Source organism: Enoplosus armatus, chromosome 24 (genome assembly GCF_043641665.1).
Source record: "Enoplosus armatus isolate fEnoArm2 chromosome 24, fEnoArm2.hap1, whole genome shotgun sequence".
Classification (NCBI taxonomy): domain Eukaryota; kingdom Metazoa; phylum Chordata; class Actinopteri; order Centrarchiformes; family Enoplosidae; genus Enoplosus; species Enoplosus armatus.
In genome coordinates, this window is record NC_092203.1 from 301,478 (window position 1) to 328,600 (window position 27,123).

Sequence of the window (27,123 nt, forward strand, 5' to 3'; positions counted from 1 at the left end):
CTCCGATACCACAAAAGGACAGATTTCTCTGCTCAGTGATTTAAAAACAATAGTTTGGTTTCTGCTGCAGCGGATCAGAATAGGTCAATGCATGTCAGCCATCTCTCCATCGTGACCCTCCTCCCCACCTGAGTTTAAACGCGAGTTGGGAGCTGCCTGGTTATGGTGACCAGGTGTCTCTATGAAGGATGGAAAAAAAGTGAGACTGTCCTCCCAAGAAGAACGCCGTTTCAGCAAGTGCCCCAAAACCGTTTCTTGTCAAGTGACAGCCCACCTAGTGGTCATAGTAATGATGACGAGAGCAAAGGAGGAAGTCAGGTGATGTTACAGAGCAACAAAGTCCATGTAGGGAGCAGGTCGGGCAGATGGATCATGGATGCATTAAGAGAGCTGGACACAGCGCAGCTACTCAGCCCCCTAGACCACCATTATAAAGAGACGTCTGTAAAACTGTTGACAGGACACCTCCAACTGCATTCAAGGTCCATTAACCCGGTCATTAATTAGTCCATTCATTTTTTAATCCATGGAGCTTTTATATTTGTAAAACTTAGTGTAATTTCTGCCACTGTGCAGTAATTAGTTATAAGCCGCTCTGTCACAGTCTCATGGTAATGGTAGGTTTAGATTTAGGTAGGATAATATAAGCGTTTTTTGACAGTAACCGAACCTTTGAGGAGCAGGTAAAGAGAGTCATGCAGTCCTGCTTTCTTCAACTCAGAAATTTATCAAAAGTCGTCTTTATCTCATGCTGATTTAGAGAACGTAATTCATGCTTATATATCATCTCAGCACCTCTTTGCCATTCAATTTTTTGAGAGCATCAGATAAACACATCTTGTCCAGTTTGTGGTCGATGCAGTGCAATTACATTACAGGACATTTCAGGGGAGAGAGTACTGGTAACTCCAGCACATTCTGGAGTATCATACGGCAGTTTGTTTACACCGAATGCCTTCATTAACATAGATCATAACATCATGTTTGCTCGTCTATAGGCACTATAACCTGGAATGCTAAAAAACACCTGATGGAGTTGTTGGAGTTAGCCACGTTTCAGAGAGACCGAGAGCTTAAAGGTAACAGTTAAAAGTGTTTCCATTTTGGCCACAATACTTCTCATATCACCAAAAATCCCCTTGGGTTTTACTTTTGAGCACTTTTGCATGATTTACAGTCTGAAACTTCAGAGAAAACTGGTTCATGTGACTGCAGCTACCTTTGTATTTTACTCTTCAGTTCTGATTCATTATTATGTTGGTGCAGAGGATTTGACGCCCGACAGGACAATTTAACTACATATGGTGTATCTTTATTAGTGACGAGTGGAATAATCTGCTGTCACGGCTCATCTGATTTCAACTGATAAAATGAGTGTATTGTAAATGGAAATCTTGTCTTAAATTAAAAGTCAATATTAGTAAAACTGATACATGAGTCTGTCATGCTGTGGCGCTGCCTCCTTCTCTACCTGTCTGATGCAGCGTTGGATGGACTGTGGGGGTGGAGGGGGGTGTCAGAGCCCCCAGCAGAGCTCACATCCCTGAGCCTCGGGGGTTTCAGAAGAGAGTCTGGGTTATCAGCAGAGCTTCAGGCCAAACCCCAGCTGCAGGGCAGAGGGAGGGGTGGGGTGGGGGGTGAGGAGTGGTAAGGGGAGGTGGGGGACTGTATCAACTCCTCCACATCACAGAGCAGCGGCTGTTTGCCAGACAGAGATCTGCGGCTGCGGTTTTGGGCCGACAGACACATCCCTTAGCAGCGGCGTGCCGTACACGCCTCACAGAGCACATCGGCTTATACCTCGTCTGAAATTCACTTTTGCTCCCAGTAGATTAAACTCACACTTCAGTTCATCTCACAACACCCCGCTTAGCAGGGACACGGAAATGATGGGCTTCTTACTCGCCCCGCATGCAAAGTATGTACAATGGCTTTTTATTTTTTTTTTTAAACACATTAATACTGTTTACCACATTCTCCATGAATAACAGTTAGGCTAAATTGAATATTCCCGAGTGGGATAAAAAGATGAAAAATTGCAGTGCACCTGCTGCTTTGGCTTTTCGTGGCGATAGCTGAAATTTGAATTAATGTGAGGATTAAGTGCACTTGAGTTTTGCAGCCAGTGAAAATATTAGCAGACGTTTGCAATCATGCACAGAGCCAATGAAGCAGGCTGGAACAGAAAATGATGTGAGCAGAGCTGGAGTGCTGGTCTGTGCCTCAGGACAGTATCTCAAGAGCAAACGCATGTTCAACCAGGGACACTCCACCAAAGACTAGACACACACACATCTTGCATTTACTAAGTGATGAAGTAAATACTTCTGCAAAATTTTCTTAATTAATTGATTCTTTTTCAAAATATCTGGCACAGTTCGATGATATGAATGCTGTGAGGAGTGCGCAGGGTTCGACAGGGATGTGGTGAGGTGGTGACAGACTTCTGAGCATTTGTAGACTTTGCCATTAGAGCGATGATATCAGTGTTTTTGTAAGAAATCTGTTTCTTGATAAAAACTACTCACATCACTCAGAAGTGCGAGTCACTCTTGCAATTGACACTGTAGATTGGGACTGTCAGCCACTGTATAACACAGTATCAGATGCTTCCTATTGAAAAGATTGGGGGAAAGTCTGTGTGCTGCTCTTTATCTGCCATTGTGAAGTAAGTGGGCATTCAGACCCCCAAAATATTTCTGATATGTTAATCTAGTAGCTGAGCAGATGTGTGTGGTCATGAAGAGGAGTAAGGTTGTCACTTGTTGCACACGCTGGCAGGAGGTGACGGCGAGAAAGAATGGGTAGGAGATGTTCTTGTCTGGTAGCATTCTTGCGGGCTGTGTAGCCAACAATGCATGGACCAGTACTCAGTAAACTGCATACAGAGGTGCCCAGAGAAAGTCTATTCAGACAGGAGTAACACTCCATGCAGGAGTATAGACGTATCCTGCAATTTACAAAGGGTATGGCGCGGTCAGACTCAGACATCGCTACAAAGCCTTCAGTGAAAAATGACTCAAAGCCTGAGGGTTCAGAAGCGTCTGAGCAGCATGGCTCTTGCTCAGGGTCAACAGCAGGGAGCTGGCGGAGCACGTTAAAGCCACAAGTTTAGGTTTCTGCTTCTTCCGCTTTGCAGTAGAAACAAGCGCTAACCGAGCTTCCACTTCTAGAACTGGAGGCTTTGCTACCGGAAACATAAAGAGTAGAATTACCACAAGGAGCTTTGCTGGAAAAGCGTGAACGCTGAGAGAGAGTATGGGTTTTAGTGTCAGGCTGGAACTCCTCCATACTCACCAGCATATGCAGCAGCGTGCTCTACAGTTTTTATTCTATTCCAGAAGAATCAACTGTAGCAGCTGCTCTTTCGTCTCCACGTTTTGTGAGGTGCACCAAACAAAAGGTTTGCTTTTCACCTTTGGAGTGGCTACAAAAACGCTGTCTATAGGCTTCTGACACTGACTCATAGGAATGCAAAATAGCTTTAACAGTGTCATAGTCTGTGATTTTATCCAAAGTTAGCTCCTGAGCTTTACCACCAAGAACACACTGCAACAGCAATGTCCAGTTGTGTATTTATCAGTCGTTCTACTTTCCGCCTTTGCTTGTAACTCTATCTCCCTGAGTTCTGTATCACGTGCAAGTCTCAGTTTTTCACGTTCCAGCTCATGATGCCTTACCTGCTCCCCTTCCTTTGCCTCAATCTGTAGTTCTACTCTATGAGCGACACGATAGTAGCATATACATTGAAGTTAAACACTCAGGCCTGCTAAACCATGCAATGTCACGTTTCATCAACTACAAATGCCACCAAACCACAAATGTCTCCACTGGGACTCCAAGCTTGCAAAGGGGTTACAAAAGCTGTACGAGTGGCGAGTATAAGCCACAAGCAAATCACAGCTAACAAGCACAAATGAGTGTCAAGAACCTGTCACCCAAACTAAAGTACCGTCAGTACTTTCAATACCCCTTGAAGTACAACACACATTCAGACTACACAATAAACTCACAAGGAAAAGTGAGCACAATCCAAAATTGCTTCTAAATTACCAGCCTCGCACAAAAGGTGCAAGGGTTAAACATGTGAAACAGCTTTACTTTGAATGCTCAACGCTAAACCCCAAATATTCATCATGCCACATGCTGCCCTTAAGACACGTCTAACTCTAAAGCTAGTCTGACTCACCCAATGTAGGCTGTCGGGATAAGTCTGCCATTGGGCGACTATTTCAGTCGGAATTCTCCTCCCCTTCAGCAATCTATGTGTTATTGTTTTGGGAGGGCACCATCGCTGCATCCTGGGCTAGTGCCACCCAAGACGATTGTGATTGGTTTTAAGAAATATAAACTAGCATATTTTCCTCTATCCCAGAATGACAAAGAGTTGAGCCAGACCTGACCTTTCTCCGAAGTGTGGAGATAGGTCTGGCTCTGCAAAACTACTCTAGAACTATACCCAGTTCCCCATTTACCTGCAGGATTACTACCTTACTTTACCTATTTATCGTCAGTGAGGCTATCACACAAAAAAATAAGAAAGTGGTGCTAGCCTCTGCAGCACCCGCCTGCTTACTCAATTGGGCAAGTTCAACAAACCACCTCATGAGGCTGTGCAAAGATGACCTCACAAACTAACCAGAAACTTGGTTTAGGTCCCGGTGATGGCCGGCTATAACACTGAACATAACAATGGACACAATACCAGGAGAGAAGTTTACTGCATGTTTATTATTAATGAATAACTGAAAAAAAACAGATTCCAACAGGATGGAGTGAGATAAAGAGCTGAACAACGGGGCCTGCCGGTACAGACTCAGCCCAATAGTCAGCACAGGTGCCTGCCAGTCAGAAGACCTACCCTCAACCTAGAGGGATCAACAGGAAAAAACAAATTAAAACAGGATGTAACACTTAAAGTGGCTGCAGGGAGCAGCAGGGTTTCTGTCAGTACTAGTAAAGCAAGGAAATGCAGTAATACTACTGGCTAATGCTTAATTCAGTGTTAACCCTAACCCTAACCCATTATATATAAAGCAGGTGATCACTGGTTAGTAGTCTGAATACTTTTAAGTGTTGAAGCCAATCCTCTCTCTGGTTCACATTTCAACTTCAGAGCTTTAATAGGAGTCAAACCTCAAACGAGCTGTGACTGTCTATCAGCTTTTATTGAGTTTCACATCAAACGTGTGATACTGAGAAGGCAGCTTTAAATTCAGCAACTCTTAAATGTCATTTCCTTATGCCCATTATTTGTTATCAGTCTGGAATTATGAGGGTATATCTGGGTGACATGCAGGTCAGATATTAGGCATCAAACTTTTAACATTTATATACACACACTAGGGAAGGGACAATAAGCCATTCTGCAATACAGTATATCACAATCCCTTGGATTTATAGGATAGTGGTAGTTTGTATTCTTGCAATAATGGTCAATACACAAGGGGCAGACTGCCTGCACAAAACATCTTTTGTGCAGATGTTTGAGTTACTTTTCAACTGTAGAAAGCTGGAATGAATGCAATGAAACCCTTTACCCAGAAGTTGGTTACTTCAGGGACTCATCCTGTATGTCAGAGGAAGGCGACCGTGCTTGGCACAAGTGATCTAGGTATAGTTTTCAGTAGGAATGTTGCCAGTTGATCTGCAAGATCAGGCTCAGGATCAAGAGCATTTTTTGTTTTCTTTAATTGACCCATATCAGTTCTAAAATCCTCACCAGGGCACATGCATGTATAACCTCTGAGTTCACATCTACAAGAAGGACACTTATTTTCAAGTGCAACATGGCAGGTGAACCCTGGCACATATTAGCTTATCACAAATACAGTACATCATATTGCCCCATGTGTCAGCCAATAGTAACAAGGAATGCCAGTGAAGAAATGCCAGAAACGGAAACACGTCTCCATGACTTTGTCCACCAGAGAGCTCTGACAAGTAGATTTTTACACTTTAAAATGTCCTGCTGAGTAGATACGTTGGCCACAATTCTCTAACCCTTTATGGTCATCTCAGTGTTTGAGGTGTGATATCTGTGAGCTCCCTCCAGTACTTGGTTGAAGTATGTGAGGCCAAAAGAATTCCCAGATTGCACTGCAGTTTTCAGGACCAGACCTTTTTCGGTCTGGTCCTGGTCCAGGAAGTTAGCAGCAGAAAAATCACTCTAAGCATGTGTCCTGTTTTCATAACTAACTAACTACATTTTTACAGAACAATGTAACTGAATACCCCGCAAACACTCCGATGACTTTGTAATCGTTTTTCAAACGCATGCTTGACTTATTGGTAGAAATATCCATTAATGTTAAAGGTGGTATTCCAAATTTATTTTGAACTAAAACTGAATATTACGACAAATCCTATGTTATTTGATTGTATATTTGTTAAAGCTGTTACCTCATTATGATATTTTGAACTTCAATACATTCAGTAATCAGGTCAATCCAGGTTGATACTGATAATACTGGCAATAATAATTCAACAAAGCTTCAAATTCAAACACAATAACACAAACTTCAAACTGGACAAACTTCACTCTGATCACTAGGGAGATTGAAGTGTATGGGAAATACTAATAGGAAAACAAGTCAGCCATGGTTTGTATAAAACCACAAAAAGATGATCTATCTGCATACAAAAATACCTTTTATATGTAACATATTTAATTTTGTTAAATTAAACGAGATGTATAACTAAAAAACTAAGAAAATAAAATCCATCTTTTTTTTCTGAGAGGGTCTGTAACAAAAATGTTTACCTCATGTGTTCATGTTTAGAAAGAAATATGGGCCGTTGTTATCACATTCTTAAACTTTATATGCAGTACCTGCTGGGTACTAATGTCAATGCAATACACTTCAAATGATTTATTTTTCTGTTTTGATATCACATTTTATGTTTCTGTTATTTGACTTTGTGCAGTAAATTAAGAAATCAAGACACGTTATAAATAAATAACTGACATAATAACAAAAATGCTTCTCTTTGCATGTTTGTTTTGATGTTGTATAGTCGCAGAAGCATAAATGCCTTGTAAAGACCTTAAATACACTGGGTTTCGATGAAAACTATTATCTTGTGCAATTTCCATGATAAAGCCATTAAAGTTGATGCCTACAGGTAAAATAAGTTTAAAAAAAGACAACCACCAAAAAAGCAAAGAAAAAACACAGTAACCAGTGACATGAGAGATTAGATCAATGAAAACTTAAAATGTCAGATACTTCAGAGTTTTGCCTTGTTCTAACCAGCGCATTCATACAGCAGGAATCATCACAACATAAAGTGTAGGACAACAAGCAGCTCCGAAACACACCGATCATTTCAAACAGCAGCCCTCTGGGATTCATCTGACCTTCCCACGATGGGCTTACACAATCTTCCAAACGGCAGCGCTGTTCCAAAGTCAGTATAGAGTACACTCTAGTCCTCTAACACACACACAACAGACTGACAGACGCCAGAGGGACGCACCAGGTGCAGTACGGAGGAATACCTTTACGCTCGGACCGTTTCTTCCTCCTCCTCTTGAACCTGCGGCGGATCAGGCAGCAGTAGGCTGCTGTGGTGCGAGAGCTGTCCAGCAGCAGAGCCATGACTCTGGCTCACAGACGCTGATCTGTCCCCTCAGATACCCTGCAGGCTCTGATGTGTTCCCCACTCTCAGCCTAATGCTAAGTATAGACACAGAGTATGCCTATACAACTTTGGACAGAGAAGGGGAGGGACAGCCAGTCTACCATGAAGCAGGCACAGAGCTGATGGCACATTGGCTCGCTGTGGTAAATGGCTGTCAGATAAATGGGCTGGGATGTCTCCTGGTCTCCTCCTCCTCCTCCCCCCCCCCCCCTCCTCTGTCTCTCTCTAGCTTCCCTCTCCTCTCTCTTTCAACGCCCCCCCCCCCCCCCCATATCAAATCCATACCCTGGGCTATGATGAACTTGGCAAGCAAGCGCTCTTGAAAAAATACCAAAAAGTGCCTTTTGAATATGCATCTAACACTAAATCAGACAAGTGATTAGAGTAGCTGTAAAAGTGCTAAACACTGACAAAAACAGCAAAAACATTCAAGGTATTCTCCACCAAATATTTAAAGTTGAATACTTCATGTGGGACATGCATAGTGTATGGTTTATGAGATGATAAAAGGCCAGTAGCATCTTAAAAAGGATAGGAACTTGTCATAGTCATGAGGAGTACTACTCAGCCTGTGTCTTCTGTGGCCCTGGAAGAGCTTTCTGAGAAAAGAATTTCAGCTAGAGATTGGAGACTACAAATGTATAAAAGACAGCCTGTTACACACAGGACAAAAGATGCTGGATGCAGCCTTGTTGTCATCTTTACCTACACTGGGGAGTAAAAGTCAGGAGATCTCTGCCTTCTTACATTTAGTCTCTTATGAGTCCCCTAACTTTATGGAAGTGCAATACTAAATCACTTGAGTACTGCATTTAGATATTGTTAAACATCCTTCATATAGGATTTGATGACTCCAAGTGGTAGTGCAAAAATGACTGATATGCCCCATTGGGTTTTTTGATATATGCAGAAAATAATAATCTGGTTAACTCAAACCCGAGAGTGTTACTTGTTGTGTTGTATGATATAACGCTGCACTTGTTCTTATTTGAACTGTGAATTTTAAAGCTGTACTATGTTAGGTTTCCCTTGGTGGACTTCCACTTCCAGGACTGGAAGAAAAACAACCACTGCAACACTCTTGTGTGTGTGTGTGTGTGTGTGTGTGTGTGTGTGTGTGTGTGTATATTTGTGCAATATGAATGTATGGTATTCTATTTCTTAACATTGTGTAATAGTCTATAATGTAAGAGGACTTCTTCACATGCTGCTTTATCACATAGAGATGAGTTGTAAAAGGATGTTGGCATTCCATTTGGGGAAGTAGACATGTTCAAGGAAAACTGAAAAGCGATGCTACGACAGTTTGAAAGTCAGCACTGCCCCCTTGTGGGCTACTGTGATATGATAACATCACAGCTGAGTAGACACTAGCACCTTTTCTTCATTACCCAGGTATTGCGATGAGGATTATTATTACCAGAGAAATTAAGATTAAAGTTTAATGATATTCTTGGGGAAACAGACTTTCCCCAAAACAGGTGTTGCACTTTTGATATTAATAACAGCAGCATTCAGTTTAGGTGTTCCAGTTCCAGGGTCCTGGTATTGTGCTGAGTAGAGACATCGTCAATGTTTTTAGTTCCACCTGTGCTTTTCCCTCTACGGCAGAGCAAAAGGTCTACTTCGAGAAAGACCTACAGGGTCCTTGCCAAATTGAACCCTAACCCGAAAACAGAAAGGTAAAAACATATGCAAGCTGATTGGCAGGAGACCTGATAAGCCTTCAGATAACCCTGTCATACCTGGTACACAGGTTACATACATCCATGCTAATTTAAATGACCTTCCCTCATTGCACTTAGTATCAGTTAGACCTGCATGGTCTCATTTCCACACTTCTGGAAGGGTATACTATCAAGGACCTGGGCTTCCTTCCCAGGGAAGTCAATGGAATCTTTTGGGTGAAAATAAGACAGATGTTGAGCTTTTTCCAAAGGCTCACCCTCCAAGGAGCTACAGTACAGTGGAATTAAAAGAAACCCTACCTAATATTACCCTTTGGTTCAGAGAGACCTTCAATACACTCCCCTATCAAAGGACATGCAATGCTTCAAAGAGAGATGGCAGACTGTTCACAACCGTAGGGTCCGTTCTCCTCGACGTTCAACTGAAACCTTGTCTATTAAAAAGCCATGATATATTCCATTATGGACATGGTGCTACACACGCTACATTGAATGTCTGCGTAAACGGACGTGTTTCACACACATCAATGTGCTGGTAGGCATGTAGTCCCTCATGGAGTAGCTGACAAATTGTAAGTAATGTGGACCCTAATGGATTAAACGGATGCAGTAAGTATAATTTGCTTTTAATTTGCTCAGTATGTCCTGGATCGGAGGATGCCCCATTAAAAATAGGAAATATATTATTCAAACATAGTGGTGAATATGGCCTTAAAGGTATTTTTAAGGTATTTTTGTGATACCTGTGGCAAAGTGGTAACATTTGCCTTGACTGTTTCCAACTTGTACAATTTTTTCCCCCAATGTTGTGGCCTTTCTTGTGTGATATAGCGTGTTTGCCCTTTTTGTCTGAAGGTTAATATTATCAAACCTCTTCCACACAAGTCATTCCCTTTTTTTGGGACTAACTCCTCCACAGTGGAACCAACAACTAGACAAGTTACTTTAAATTGCATCCATGCTTGTTGCTGTTGTATGCAATCATGACGTAAACACGTCAACATGCGCAATATTGTTAAATATCATCATATGACATATTTCTTTCACATTCAAAATGAAAGCGGTATCATCATGGGCGATATGATATGGCACAATCAAAATCAGTACAAGCTATCAACAAAAGCAGTGAGAAAATATGGAACAGGTATTATAGAAGCTTAACTGAACCTTCTACATACATAGATTATGTGTGTGGGGGTGTGTTCCGACTGCTTGATTGACTTCGCCTGACTGATACATGGGTTGTGGTCTTTTTTGCTTAGGAAGGTTCCTAACTGAGTGAAATGACCCGGAAGTATCTAAGTGGCAGCCATGATAAGAGCTGGCCGAATTCTCTAGGTGCCAAGGAAAGGTGCTTCAGTGCTTCCTTTAGCATAGGATACACTGGACCATGATTAATAAAAGGAAAGAAGATAATGTCATCCCACAATTCCTGGCGGTTGTAACAGTCGGATGCAGTCGGATTCTCTTAGCACCGCGGTTGTGTTTTCCTGAGTCCTGATGAATTCTCCTTCACATCTTTCCTCGACCTCATGACGTGTTCCGACGAGGTCAAGGAAAAGTGTTTCGGAAAACACGTAGGACGTCATTTTTTTGACCATTTCCCCGCAGCGATCAGCCAGAAGTGTAGGTGTTCACAGACTTCAGGTTGTGTGGCTGCTTACAGCCCACAGGATGGTGCTATTGAGGCCTGTTTCTACAGTAGTTTATGTACTGCGGCATATATGGATTTGTATCTATAATAATTGAGTAAAAGAAATTGAGTGCAACAACAATGACGGAAATGCAAATTTAATCTAACCCTAACCCAACTTAATATCAGCCAATGCTTTAAAGGGTCATTCCATCAATTATACACACAAAGGCCCATTTACTACATTACATTTACATTATTTTTTTTATCTGCCTCTTGCCTCACTCTATGGCCATGCAATGGTTCAAGTTGCTTGAATGTTGAATGAAAAGACATGCAGAGTCAATCTACCTGGTTTATGTCTTCTTCAGGGTCGGGAAGGACTTCACCAATACTGTGCTCTGAAATGAAGACAACAGTCATGTTACTTTTATGATGAAATAACAGCTTTTTTTAACAGCACAATATCAAAACATATATTTGTATGTGTTTGACATAACTATATAAAAAGGTAACAACAGCAGATAAAAAGGTGATATATAAAAGCAATTCTTTTCTCAAAAATTAGGTCTCCAGGTGTGGCCCACCTCTGATATGGATAAAATGCCATTATAATATCATCCACAAACCTGATATATCAACTAAAAAGAGTCCACTCTAAAGACACCGACTATCATCACAAATCCTCACCTTCAGTACTAAAACATCTGTACCTGCACCAGGGTTCAGGTTTTAAGTAAGCCTACATGCAGCCTTGTACCTAGACAATCAGTAAAAGCTGAGATTACAGTGAGAGGCCTGAAGGTGGAGCCGCTGTACTTTACATCTCCACACTAGAAGGAAATGATTGCACTACATGTGACATTCCTTCTTCCCACACTGTTCCCTCTCCTCCCACTCTTCTGTGCATCTTAACATCCATCACGGCTGAAGGAGCTTGTTATTAGGAAGAGGCAGATTTCAATATTTCAACGTACAAGGCGAAGCAACGCAGTGAGTACACAATCTCGGCTCCTGTGCTGACAAGCAGAGAGCACGCACAGTCAGAGAGACAACATTGGAAGATTACAATTATACGATACCCAAAGGAGCTTTCTGTGTCAGTCTCACAGAGACGTAACTCTGAAACCTTCAGGCTGTCACAACATTTCATTAAATGAGTTCAGTTTAATCAAGTTAAAGAAAAGACTTTCTGATGTCTATTAGAGTGAAATTCCTTTTTTAATGCTGTATTTCAGTCTCATCACTCAAATGAACAAATGAAGACACCAAAAATGAAACTTAAAAAGAGGGAACCTCACAGAGTGGGGATACTAGGATGATGCTCGCCTGGGCGACCCAGCATGGGATCAGAACTGTGGGCTTGTTGGACTTCTACCTCTCTGCGAGGTGAAGGTCAGAGGTCAAGTGTGATGCCCTACACTTAAAACTGTAGAGCTGATACCTGAAAGATAATGCGACTCAGATCAGCATATGTGCATTTTTTTTATCAACTCCTCTCTTTCCTCTCTGGACTGAGAGAGACATGTCCACCCCATCCTCAGTCTAAAAGATGCCCTTGCAAACAGCCAATGAGGTGTCTCTGCAGGGTGGCTGGTCTCACATTATTTGACAGAGAGATGACGTTTGGTAGGGCCTCAGGATGGAGCCGCTGCTCCTTTACATTGAGAACAAGAAACAGATCTGAGGGTTTTCCTGAATTACGCTGAATTACATCCAATAATTACCAAAAGTTTCAGTTTCCTTCCATCTGCCCTTCTGTAATGTAGCATATGTACTCACTCTCCGTTTCCCTCTGGTTTGCACACTTTCTAGCTCTCGGTCTTTCCCTTTCTGTTCTTTCCTGGGAGCCGGGTAAATTATGTTTAGATGTTGGTATCATTAAATCAACCAACTCACATCCCAGACTGCTGATGTAGGTTTTGGCCTGCGTCACTGTGTCGGTCTAAGAACTAAAGGCTGCGTTCATTAGTAGTTGAGATCTAATAACTCCTTGGATTATATCATTAAAACCCGTATGAGTAGGATTTGACTTTGACTGCCTGTCTGAGTATTAAAACACACTGCAGCAAATGCACTGAAAGGCATTCTCCTGCCTGCCTGCTGGATCCAGCCAGGGGACATTGAAATTAACGGCTGAACAACTAGAAAATGAAAGAGATCAGTATAAGTATTTGAGTGAAAATGTACTATTTGTATAATGATAATTATAAAATGCATGTCACATAGGCTCAAGTTATATTATTGTTTTTATCCTGTGTCATGCTTCACTTTAATTGCATAATACTTTGTTTGCGTAAAATGCTACTCATAGTTGGTATTATTTCATTTAATTTTATCTTTCTTCCCTGCATGTCCAGGTCCCACGTTGGATGGAATCTGTGACTTTTGTGTATGTTGTTTATGACAGAATCAATCAACTGAAATATACAGCACTTATTTTTTTAAAGGATGCTATAATCACACAAATGATTTAGCAAGTAAAAAGTTAGCAGCTCTAATTTCAACACATTTTAAGGTATTTCCAAATGCGTTATTTAAAAAGTAACTTTACATGATGGGCAGATAACTCAGTTAGCAGCATGTTATACGTGAGGCCATGATTACTATGTTAAATGGAAAAAAAGGGAATTATTGTTTAATAGGCCCTATTAATGGGAGCCAATAGCATTCTTCCAATTCACATATTTACTTAATGATGAAAGTGCATACATTTTTGCCCTTTTGTCCTCATGGCCCTGTATTTTACTGACTCGGTTCCCTCTGAAAACCCCTACTTTTGAGTTTGTATTCATTTATTTTTTTTTTTAGCTTTCTTTCCCTCTCTTTTCCCCTTTTCTTTCGTTCATTTCTTCTTTTGTGCGTAGGTTTGCATGTTTGTTTTCTTGTAACCTTTTCCCCCTCATTCTCTTTCTTATACATGTACATATTAATTTGCTGTGTTATGGAAATGCTGGGTATACACGTGTGGAAAGTAATAAAATAAAAAAGCCAATGCATGTGGCACACTCCATCCCTGATACCCAGATGCACACTAATTAAACAAAGAATGTGTGCTGCTTAGTTTGGACTGCAGGATGGACTTTCTGCACTCGACCTGAAACAACGCACACAATCACCATCTGGAGAACAACTGTCCTCCTGTCCAACACTAACAGAGCGCAGTAGCGAGCTTGAGCAGAGCACTTCAACAGCAACTTAAATCAGGTTTACCCAAACCAGAGACAACCAACACAGCCAGCGTTAAGACGAGCCTCCCATTTTAAATCAAAGAAAAAGTCTAGAGTGAGCGAGATATCTGTTCGGACAAGGACATGAAGAACAGCGGCAGGAGCCAGGGTCACTGAAGGACAGAGTCATTTTACTGTCCATTACACAACACCAACAGCAATTACATTCCCATCATCTGCTCTTCCTTTTCCTAATTCACTAAACTACTGCCTTTACTAAATTCAGCTGCATATTCAACACTTGGTTCACTATTTTTTTTTTTGTTTTTAAACTAAAAGCAATATTACTGTAATGTACAAACACCCTTAAACAAAGGAAAGCTCACTGGACCACAGCTACATTAGAAGAAGTCCAGCCAAAACTGCATCTTCACTAGACATGTCCGCAGTGTCAATCACAGAGCACTCCACCTCTCTAAAATGGAAACAAACCGTGTCTCAGCTGCTGGTTCAGGATCCAGAGGACTTCCTGACATTGTCTCTCACACACACACACAGACACACACACACACACACACACACACACACACACACACACACACACACACACACACACACACACACACACACACACACACACACACACACACACACACACACACACACAAAGCTGACTGTGATGGAACAGGTCAGTGTCAAGTAGAGAAGTATAAAAGATGACGGACACACTTAAATATTGCACCATTTCATATCCACATTTGACAATATCACAGTCCAGCCTGAAACATGTGATCATATATCAAATATCTTTTATATCAATCAATCAATAAATAAACAAGCTTAATAAACATGTACATATACATATTTATACATATACATACATATATACATAGGCTTCATGTCTCCATGTCACACAGTTGAATGCCAGACCAGGATTGGCTTTGAAAATATTTGTCATGTCACGCTTGTCATGCTTGTAGGCCCACCCCTGAAAATGGGATTTTCAGTGAGCATATAGACACTTTCCACTTTCAGCAGATGAATGTGAAAACATCCCTCTAGCGTCAAACTCTGCACATGCACCATTCTGTACAGTGAAGCTCAAACATTCAACTGTGGGAACAAGAAGAAAAACATATTTTTGAGTGGAGGGGGGCTTTAAATAAAGTCCTGACCGAAACACATGGACATGATCTGTGAGATCAATTTGTTGGGTTACACTCAGCTACAGGCAGCATATCCTATTGAAAATAACATCTTCCTCCAAACATGAAATAAGGACACAGAAAACTTGATTTCAGCACCAGGAGCTGTCCAATGCAGGATAAACAATAATTTATGAATTAAAGTACACACGTGGGTTTTGTCAAGTTTATCTTAAAGCTACAGTGGGCAATATTATTACCATTGCATGTCACTTACAATGTTTAATTGAAGGGCTCCTTTAGAAAGATGTGGGTCTGTGATCACCTGCCAGTCTTCTAAAAAACTGGTCTGAATCAAACAACCAATCAGGGTAATCAGGGGTTCTATGTTTTGATTCCTCTCTTCCAACCGTTATGATTCACATTCCAATCCAGAAGGTGGAACCTTCTGTAGAGCGCCCTTGTTTGTACACAGTCGATGTGATTGGCCAGTTACGTGCTAGCTAACCCTGATTGGTTGTTTGATTCAGACCTGGTCCAGCTTTTTAAAAGACTAAATACAAAAAGGGGCGGGTGCAATGGTCAAACTTTGTTATTTCAACCAAAATTATAATTCAATAATATTGCCTACTGTAGCTTTAATACTTAGTTGTATTTGGTTACTGTAATCATTCCTCCGGTCCAGACTGACCGTGAAAAATCCTCAGTCTACAAAAACACATTCTAAAGTTCAGCTTAAGTTAACATGAGGGCTCAGCAGCCTGCGTTAGACAAATGAAGTGGGTGTGTTCAATATTTACAGCCTTTTTAGAGGGATATATCCTGGTAGTCTATTTTGGTTTGGGAAATGAAACTCCTAGGAATCCTTTTTGTATGTTACTGAAAAGTTATCAGCTGTGATAAATCTTATCTCTGGCTAGATGGCGTTCAGAGGAATTGGTTGAATGAAAGAATTTATCTACAGCGGCAAAAGGTGCAGAGCCACGCAGAACAGTGACAACAGGGACTGGGGTCCGCATCCTAAGTCCCGTCTGTGGTTACATTTAGGTGACTAAAAACCGTTTCAGTTGTGTCAGTTAAATGTTAAAAACATGTAGTGCATGGTGCAAGTTACTGCAGATTCTTCGGTAATAAACCATACCATAATCTTTCATTCCTGCCAGTGCCTAAACACAAGCACACGTTTAATGATACTGTAGCCACGACGAGCAGTTTATTAGTGTAATTGTATATAAAAGTTATGCATAAAAGTATAAAAATGCTAAATGTTTAATGTGCAGTAGATTAGTTACCAGACTTCAGACGGTCAGAAGCAGCGGTTATCAACCATCACGTGACTGCTTATCTTAAAGAAAAAAACAAATGTACTGTTTGGCCAGTGATTATAAATCTTTGAGGTGAGCTGAATAAAATAAAATAATTCTCACCACTCAACCTGAAAAGTGATTCATGATTTCCACCTCGAGCCCATGAGCTAACCACGTAAAGAACAGGTAGTAGATCTACAGAACCCAACAGTGGTTCTTGAAGCTTCGTCCACATTATTACATTTAAAAGGGAAAAGATTAGAGCCATTACTGGCCTTTAGAAGAGACTCAGGCTTGTCCTTGTACTGTCTGTACATCTTTACGTTGTGTTTTTACCAACCTCCTTCCTGTACGTATGAAGTGGAACACCCATCCCAAGTACAGTAAATAGCAACTTAATGCAGCTTTGGTCCATCTATCCCCCTCTTCGTAACACTGCGGGTGCACCCCCATGTTGAACAGCCTAATCTGTTCCTGTGAATCACTGCTTTTACATTCTGTACATGATTTCCTAAAGCAATTTGAAACGTGCAGTTTATGTGTTTGATTTTAATCAAACACAAGAATGGATTTCATATAAATGCATGGCATTTAGGATCAATATCATTGATCAACCTGATGTGCAACAGAGCGTATGTTAATACACAGTGAGCATTGATCCACAGGGATCACTTCTGTTCTAAAGACCGATACTTCACTGTCAGCTTCTTGGCTTCACTGTTCTCACATTTTGAGTAATCTGAAAAAACATGCTAATCCCAAACGTAATCCTACAGTATATTTAGCAGGCTGCTTATCTTCCTATTTATCCAGATTCTCTGTACTATGAGGGACCCTGATGTGGTCTCTGCAGTCTGCATGAAGAAATCCAACATTCCTGAAGTTCAAGTGTTTGTGATGAGAGCAGTCTCCTCAGTTGGAAGCTGCCTAGAAATGAAGAAACGGGGCATTTGTCTAACAGAAGCTATTGTTTACTGCAGCAGACCAGCAGATGGCCTTTGATGACACAACGGGGCTTTCAGTAAGGGGGGGTAAATACCCACAATTCTCCTGACGTACTGGAATGTTCTCTACAGCCAATGGGTGAATGATCAGACAGCAGTGATATATGTTTTTTTCCTGTACTCAATGGCCTTCAATGACTTTAAATAAATAACCTCTATCAGGTTCGTGGGAACCAAACACTGAGATACATTAGGACCAAACAATCGACTTCATTTTCTTCGTTTATTCTTCGAATTGCAGAAAGTACAATACAAATCTGGAATATGAAGGGCCTGGATTTCTCCCTGCACCAAATCTTTAAACCATTCATACCAACCTCCTCCTGATGAGATGTGATAAACAGAACACCTGTCTACCAAAACTTGCTGCTACTTTCTGGCAGTGCATTTTTAGCCACCTGTTTTTATGCACATTTTCAGTTTGCGCATAAAAATCCTGAGAGGAAACACCGGAAATTAGAAAAGTCAAAGCATTGCAATAAAGTTTTTACGCTTGGCCTAGTTGGAAATGGAATGGTGTACTGATGAAAGCGAAACACAACACAGAAGACGGAGAGATGAAACATCAGATCTGTGTGGAGCGAAGAGGAGACTGTAACCTTACTCACGTGACACACGTGAAAATCATATTTCCAACCATGTTTTCCACATGGTTTTCCATGGTTTGAGCTTTGACTGGAGCTCTGTCAATGACGTCACCTCGTCATGTCCCCTTCTTCCGCGATGGTTTAATGGCAGCGAAATGGAGAATTAGCTCCACCAGCTGTTTATCTCCATCAACCAGTGAACTCATATTCACAAAGCAGCAGTGGGCTGAAACGCACAATAATTCGCAATAAGTAGAATTTCTGGAATTTGGTTAAGATTTGTGCTAAATCTGGATGGAAACCTGACTGTTGAAATTAATGAGGAGGCTGCATTTTTGCAGAATGCTGTTGTCTGTCACAGCATAAACAAGCACAAAGGCTTCTTTTGTCTTTGCTTTCAAAAATGACCCCTTTTGAACATGAACTGCAACGCTGATGACGTTGATCTGCCGATGCAGTGAAGACATTGTTTGTCGGTTGGACTGCAAGATGAACCGCGTTTTCAAAATGCTTTTTATCCCAAGTGCTTTAGTGTGCCACTCATTCAGATCAGAAATCCGAAATACTTTATTATTCACCAATGAACACACACACAGCTGACAGCAGAGTTGCCATGCAAGGCCCCAGGGGAGCCAGGGACAGAATCACCGCCCCTGTGATTAATGAGTGAGTGAGCGAATGACAGTTACAAAGATGATTCTTATGACTGTTCTCCGATCTGCCACCTCCACGGTTAAAGGGGGTTGCGACTGCTTGGTCAAGGCTGGGGAAACATAGTGGTCATGGTGAGAGACAGAATGCAAACTGACAAAGTCACACACTTTGGTTTTGCAGTCTTAGAGTCATTATTCACATGACCACAAGAAGCTGCTTGTCAGGAAAACATGAACAGGGTTGTTTTAAACATTTGAAGAACCAACCAATGCTATTGTGTTTCTGATGAAGATAGTCTCATTAAAAGAAGCCCCAACGTATCCCCTGATTCGTTAGATATGTCAATGACAAATGGATTAAAAAACAATTGAAGGAACAATTAAATAGAACAAATCTGTACAGAAAATGCGCTAGCCGGAGATCAGGGATCACACAGACAGACTGTGACAGACCAAAACGTTAAAGTTTAAAGTCATGTGCGTCTGTACACGCAGTATTCAGGCAGGAGTCCTCATCAGTCCTCATCCAGCAGCAGACTCCTCGTGCCTGAGCCGCAGGGGGAATGCATCATCCTCTGAGTTTTCTCACATGCTGTTGCCTGCTGACCTTAACTGTCCTCCACAGACCAAGAGGGACGTTCCAGCTTCAGCCATCAGTTTGTTTTGTTTTTTTAAAAAAAAGAAACAAGACCCTCTCTGATATACACCCCTGGTTGGTCAATCTGTGAGGCCTTTCAGGCCATGCGCTCACTGTCAGGAAATCTAACGTCCGAATGTGATCTAGACACGAGCAGGAGAAGAGAGGCAGCGGTGGATGGGAGGCTGGAGGATGCGCGTTTCCTTTCCTTTTTCCAAATCCCACAGCACAGACAGATGAGAAGCAAACACGAGGGGGGGGGGGTCTGTAGCCTACTTTCATACATTTGCATATTTTTCAGAGAGGGCAAGAGGCAGTTTCAGAGAGGGGGGGTTAATTGGATGAGGGTGGGGGGTGGGGGAGTGTAGGGGCTTGACAAGGTCAAGACAGGGTACAGAGAAACTCAAAATCAGCATTTTAGACCCACTGAGGTCAAATCTATTTTAAACCAAGCCAAAAAAGGTATTCACAACACCAAACCTCCCTCCAAAATCCTCCTAAAATAATAGATCATTATTTTGGCATTGTTTAATGTTTAATGTATGTGTTGTCCTCCTCTTTATAATGTCCCACAAACATTTTCATCCTACAGTGGTGAATATTTCATGTGTTCACAGATCAGCACGTCAAAGGACAATGCAGCGAGTCCCAAAATTTTCACAGTAGCTGGTAACTGTGGGGGGAGGGGCCCGCAGAGACAGGCAGGGCTTTCATTCCCCCTGCGTCCAATCTGTTTCCTAAAATCACTTTCAAAAGGAGGAAGATGACGCTGGAGTGGTGCTGCCGGCCGATGGAGGAGTGTACCTGCAGCTGGGCAGCAGCAGAGAGAAAACTCAGGCTGTGTGAGGAGATAATCAGACTCCAAAAGAGAGAAGATGGAGAGGATGCAAGGCACAAACACACCCATAGACACATTGAGCGTGTGGTCGAGGTCTTAAAGGTCTAAATCAGATCTCATGGTTATTCAAAGCTTGCAGGGGTGTGTGCTCCTGTTTCAGTGTGTTACCGTCACCTCTCTAACTCCTTAACCTCTCCACGAGGACACAAAGTGCTCTCTAACTTTACTTTAAGGGGCACTCCACCTGCTACTCGGCATGTAAAACTAGTTGCATGATGTCTTCTGTGGCTCTGCATGAGCTTTGTAAAGTCTGAGACCCTGATGATGTCGTCAGCTTGAGAAGACATTTTTTGTAGAAAGAACCGCCTGAAAGTATCTCAGCCTCTGCTCCGACATCTCTGTCTCTTTTGAGTCCCCCAACATTACGGAAGTGCAGCGCTACATTTCTGGAGTAGCCCTTCTGGGGAAAAGATTTTCTTCTTTCACCCCAGCACTTAAAAACAGCTCAGCATTCTGAGCAGATGAATTCATTTCATTGGAATTGCTGCAATCGGCGTATCCACTCATAGAGGCGAGGTAAATCCTCACGTCAGATACAACAGAAAATGTTATATTTACATTGGCACTGTTTTTAATGTGGACCAGTCACGTCATGGCCGACGTCCAATCCATTTAATACGGTCGGTATCAGGGCCGATACAGATCCAGCATATACCGTATCAGATTGGTGCGTTTCCACCACCACCAATTTTTACATAATCCCGCTCTGCTGGAGTAGAAACTGCTCCACATACAGCACAGAGTCATGGTTAGCAGTCAGTGGTAGAAATATTAGCTTAGGGCTGCAACTAACAGTTATTTTCATCATCAATTTCATGAATTTAGAAATAACTTTCTATCACTTTCGCAATTAATTAATTACTTGGTTTGGTCCAGAAAATGCGAAAAATTACCCATCCCAAGTACCAAAGCAGTGTGTTGACATATTCAGATTGCTTGTTTGGCTGACCAACAGCAAAACTGAAAACGATTTAGTATAATACCATAGCAGACTGATGTAGCCAGTTAGCTTAGTTAGCAATCCAGCTAGCTTGGGGAGCTATCTTGACTGATGCTGCATTCACACAATGTGGGCAGAATGGGATGAACAGAACCACCCTCTGTTATCGGTCCCGTTCGGTTAGCCCCACCGAGGTGTTGTGTAATTGGAGCGGCCGGTTAACAAATAAATCTAGATACAAACAAAAGGTCTAGCTCCTATTAAATGAACTTTGACTGTGTCAGTGTTAATGAACAGAATGTGTTTGTATGATAACTGGCATTTGATAGTCAGATTTTCTGTCTCTAAAGGAAACATTTGAAGCAACAAAAACCAAAACAGCATTTTCAAAGTTTGCAGCAGCCCCTTCCGTCATTTCACCTTGAATCATCTTTCCCCGTGTTTCGCCTCAGAGTTTCCCTCCTCTGAATTCTGCAGTCTGAGACAAAGCTGTCAGCCGAGCTATTTTTACACGAGGAGAGCTCATTTGATGTCATCCCAGCACTCATGTTGCCACTTCTGACAGTGTTAAAGTGTTTGGAAGATGAAATTATGGCAATTATTTTTCAGGTTTGCAAAGCACGCGTGGATGCCCTAGATACAGTAAAAAAACAACACTAAAAGTCAAAAGTCACTGCGGTCTGCAGTGTTCATTATGCAGCACACCAAAAAAAAACAAAAAAACATATGATTTCACTATCGGAAGCTTGCCAGTAGTAAAAATGTAATGTTGGTGCTGGAGGAAAGACATTTGCGCTGACTTGTTTTATTCAATTACAAAACCAGAAAGGATATGAAATTAAATTGCTATCGTTAAAATGTTCAGTTCGTAGATTAAGCCTGTAATTAATTAATTGTTTTTGTTGACATCCTGTTCGCATCTTTCTTGCCCAGTCAGACTTCACAGTGTTATCATGGCTGGTATGGGATGATGGACACGGTGTAACAACTAAGTTGTGATATTAATTTCCCTTTAAAGATCAAAACCAAGCAGCACATTAAAAAAAAAAAAAAAAGCTTGTACAATATTTGATTTGTGAGGATATGAAACTGAGAAACACAAATCCTCCCATTTTAAAAGCAAGAACCAGCAAGTGTCAGTATATTAATTTGATAAATAATTCATGAATTATCATTGTCCAAGCAAAGTATGATAATATCATGAAATATGCAGCTTATGCATATGTACAGTATGCAGGAGCCATAGCCAGGGCCATATCTACTGAGGTTAGGTCACCCATCGGTTTGTGGCAGGTTTGAGAGATCTGGCCTTCATTTAAAAACACCTGTTATCATTTTTTTAGACTTCCAATATGTTCTATACACGATGTATTAATTATGATGATTATTTTAGCTTAAAAAGCAATTCAGTGTTTCCCTGCCAGATTTTTATTCCTGGCAGCGTGAAGACTTTGAAGCCTATATTTTTGGAGATGAGACGGATAGAAATTATAATTGAATAAAATATAAATGAGAAATGTAGGAAGAAGTATTGATAACTCATGCACTACATGTATTTACATACATTTGTCAGTTGCAGATGTTAGATGCAGTGTTTTATTGTTTTATAAAATACAGCACACTTCTATATTCTATATTATTTATATGGAGTAAGTATCTCTGAATCAAAAATATGATATGACACCCTTGAAATAGCACAATTCTGAAAATATACAGTATGTTATATATGTATAAATTATAAATCATACAATTGTAATATTTTAGATATATTATATGATATATTTTTTAACCCATGGAATAGTACTTGATTTTGTGTCTCTTGAAAAAAGAAAGGGAGTCAACCAAAATGGAGATACAAGGTTGTCGTAGGGAAAACCTTAACTGTATTCTTCTGACTTGACTGAATGTGTGGGGTATCCTTCAGAATAAAAGGTATCATTATCAAGCCCCTTTATGGTTTTGTTCTTCATGTCGGGAGCTTTTATCTGCAGCCTCTCCGCTGAACGAGTCCCCAGAGCGATGTTGAATTACGCCGGCAGAGGAGCCGTTCGATTGGCTGTCTCTTACTGTATTGTGAAACGTCTGTCTTGATGGAAGCACCCGGGCCGAGGGGACACTTTGCTGATGGAGCCTGACACACAAGCTGCAAGCCTACACGCAAACACACACATGGCCACCATTTACTCTCTCCCGTGCTTTATTGACTTTGAGATGAAAATTAAAGTATAAGGGGGCCCCGGGTTCACTGTGCTCCAGGAAAGGGTCACATACGGTGTCTGCGACCTTCAACTTTACAACACATCCGTCACACTCTCCGTCCTAAAATCTCGTCTGCAGGAGAGTTAATTCAGTGTATGGGCTAGTATCAGTGTTCCTCCCTGACCTCAGCACCATACGACTTTTATATCAACAGCATTGCTCCACAACTAGTGACCGAATGGCCTAAGTTTGTTTCTATATTCATGGTTCCCAGAGGACTCTCCTGCCCTTACCTCTAGTGCCACCATCAGCAACAACATTCAGTGTCCGGCCGATCTACTCCAACAAATGAGCTTTTCTGTCTCTCCAACTGCAGGGAAAAAGACACGGCAGGACTAAGAACTACCGAAGAGTTTATCACCCTCAGTAGAGAGATATTAGGAGCTGTTTTGTTTCCAGCGCCACCAGTTTCTCAGAACTAATGAGTGCCAATGAAGATAACCCTGAGTTCCAATTCGACACGGGAGCAAGAATGAGTCAGTACTGTACTCAGCTTTTTTTTTTTTTAAGTCACAAAAATGTATCAGTGAGATTATCGGTTTATTAGCTAATGAGGTACACAGGTGTCTGACAGAAAACTCTCTTACTGCTTCTATGAAACGAAACCCAGGACAAGCCAATTAAATGTCTCCGGGGTCCGGTGCCATGTTCCATTGCTTTAAAAGTGACTTAAAACCCTAACCTCAACCCTCATGTCTCAATTATTACACCAAGTTCAATTATTCCCTTTGTCTCCGAAGTTGAAGCAGCTATCCAATTAAGTAACCATCTCTTTTTGAGCTTCATCGCTTCAATCCGTCGTCACATATCATGGAGGTAGCACTGGTAAATGACCCTCATGACGAGAATGCGTCAGGACACGTGTGAGGAAAAGCAAGTCTCAGCTTCGCTTCAGGCTCAACACAACTACATATGCCCTTCGTCCTCCCTCCGCTCCTCTCCACAGCAGACTGGATGGATGTGAACTCTGGCCCTCTTGCCTGTCTGCTCTGTGTGGCCGCTGGTCATGTCATCTGCCAGCAGAGGAGGAGGAGGAGGAGGAGGAGGGAGGACGAAGGCCCTGCTTGTCCGGGGGTCTGGCTGGCTTTTCTCCTTGAGGTGTTGCAGTGCGGACACTGACAGTAACAAGCTGGAGGTGTGAGACACGTGGCAGTGGGTGTGGAGGTTGGACTTTTTGAGGTTTTTCATACTTAATGGAAGGGACTAACTTTGGCTTTCTGAACAATGTGGTGATTGTGATATAAATCATTATTTTGTATACATTGAACTCCTGCCAGACAAGACATGTTTGTAGCGAGCATAACCACAAATTTTTCATGTTTCTGGTCTAAAATCAGGGCGTGATATTCTCATATAATCATATTCAAGAGTGACATTATATTCATCGACAATATCCACAGAGGAGGATATATATATTTATGGTAATAATGACAAACAAGTGTGTATTCTTTTATGACAAGTCATGTCTGTTATTAATGACCAGGCTGATGAGGTTTGCTTTGTAGCTTCACAGCTCTAAATCCAAATTTATGACTTTCAAAGGCAATAAGCTTGAACAATATCATGTCAAATTCAACTGGGAGATTGTGGCTACTACGTCCGCCAGCGGTCTGTCACTGGACGGTGGACAGCTACTGAGCTACCTGCTGCTGCTAGCTGCCTGGCTGAAAGTGACGTGGGGCCATCATCAGGTCATTTATCCAGAGCAAGACCCGCCACCTCCGCTGGTGCTTTGGAACTGCACAAAGGCACAGCCTACTGTCTGTTTCTTCAGACATTCACGTTGCAGTGTAAATAGAATAGTCAGAACGGCTTATCAACCAGTCAGTAATAACGCTGAGTTATTACTGACTGGTTGGCAACAGCTGAGTAAAGTTGCCAGGGACACAGTTTCCCAGCTAAACCTTGCCCCTCCTTCAGCTTGTGAAAACAGTGTGGATTATGAAAATTCTAATTCAAACCGCGGCTCTTGCAATTTGAAAATCGCAATCATTCAAATCACGATTTCATTTAATGCTGAATCATAGTACTGCTGCTCAAACAACTCCAAAACACTGCCTCATGTAGGCTAAAGTTTCTAAACAGGATGTGTCATCCTCCTGTTTACTACACAGTGCACTACACACTGTCAGTATCCAGATTCTGAGAAATGTATGCACCATATAATGCACCCAACCCCCCCCAAAAAAGGGAGGGAGTGTCCGTGGCACATACATTGCTTTCTGCTAATGGAACTTGATAAACTGGCCAAGTTGCACCGCAAAACTGATACGCAAACAAAGTGGCATCCAAAAAGGGAACAGAACACTGTCACACAGAGGGCTCGCCACGCTCACCTCAGACCAGCCACGACATAAAAGATCACCAACTCATTTCAGCAAAACGGCTAGCTATCTAGAGCGCACTGTTTCGCAATAAATGCATTACATCCACTTCTTCACAGCAGGCCACAACACTAACACATTCATGCAGTTGATATGAAACAACCTACACTACTGCGTATATGGCAAGAGTAACCACACAGACTGTTACACTAACAATTCCACAATGCAATGCGACACATTTTATGAACGCAGAAATGACAGTCATGCAAAACTACACCTGTCCGTGATGACTCAATGTTCTATCTATGTTTGTCTGTTGCGTAGAAAGCAAAAGAGTGAACGAGGCACAGCCACATCCTCTCTGCTCCACTGTACAGCAGCGAGAAAGTCACCTTGCCTCCCTGCAGGAACAGCACCCAGGGGTCCAGTCCCGGCCTCCCTGTCACAGTGTGGCCCCTGCTGGCCCCCATCTGACGCACTAAACACAGACCTGCACACGCCGCCCTTGTTCCCCGTCCCCTCTGAAAATAAGCTTGACGAGATGCAAGCAACAGAGCATCAGCTGCTGTGATGGGACTCCGGCTGACATCATTCCGCAGAGATAATAATCTTAATAATAATCTCATTTTAGATTCCTTGTTGTGAGTCCAAATCTAATTTATGATCACTTTTTGAAGCTGAGGTTACACCGATACTAAACTCTAGCTGTTTTTGGCCTCGGCCTCGACTCCAAAGCAGAACAAGATGCTTGAGAAGAGTCAGACAATCCAGGTTTTAATCCCGACTGCTTTCCATCTGTCAAAATATAGAAAAATGTATGTGAAATCTGTCGTGACACACAACATTTCATCCCTTAAAGACAGAGAAATGTGAATCATTTATGTGGGTAAATCCTCAAACTGCTCTTATTCTAATTCCCAGGAGGATGGACCATCAGTGAGTCTGTCACACACAGGCGACACAGAACCCTCACAACACCGCCACATTAAGACTCCTCGCAACTGCACGTTTGCCGTCTTGTCAGAAACGATTACACCAAAAAGATGGATTTTTCTCTGCAGTGCTTGCGTAAGCAGCTTGTGGCAGCGTCCTGAGTTAACCTCGTCCTCGCTGCCGGATCTGACTCTAGCAGGCGTGATCTGCAGCCCCTTAAAATCCCCCTCCAGGCTCCAGCTTCACTGTGTTGGGGCAGGCAGAGGATCACGGTCCAATCAGGGATCCTTTGCTTAACGTC

The 27,123-nt window shown here is 41.9% G+C and overlaps 1 protein-coding gene across 1 annotated transcript in view; it reads right to left on the bottom strand.

Annotated features, from left to right (window-relative positions):
- The window catches only part of LOC139306960 (double-stranded RNA-specific editase 1-like), a 29,818-nt gene extending 22,217 nt beyond the window's left edge, over nt 1-7,601 (bottom strand). Inside the window, exons 1-2 of the mRNA XM_070930924.1 lie at nt 7,461-7,601; nt 4,862-4,868 (exon numbers count right to left, since the gene is read on the bottom strand). Of these exons, the coding sequence (XP_070787025.1) occupies nt 4,862-4,868; nt 7,461-7,601 (148 nt within the window). The remainder of the gene's footprint in view (nt 1-4,861; nt 4,869-7,460) is intronic.
- Between the last annotated feature and the right edge of the window lie 19,522 nt (nt 7,602-27,123).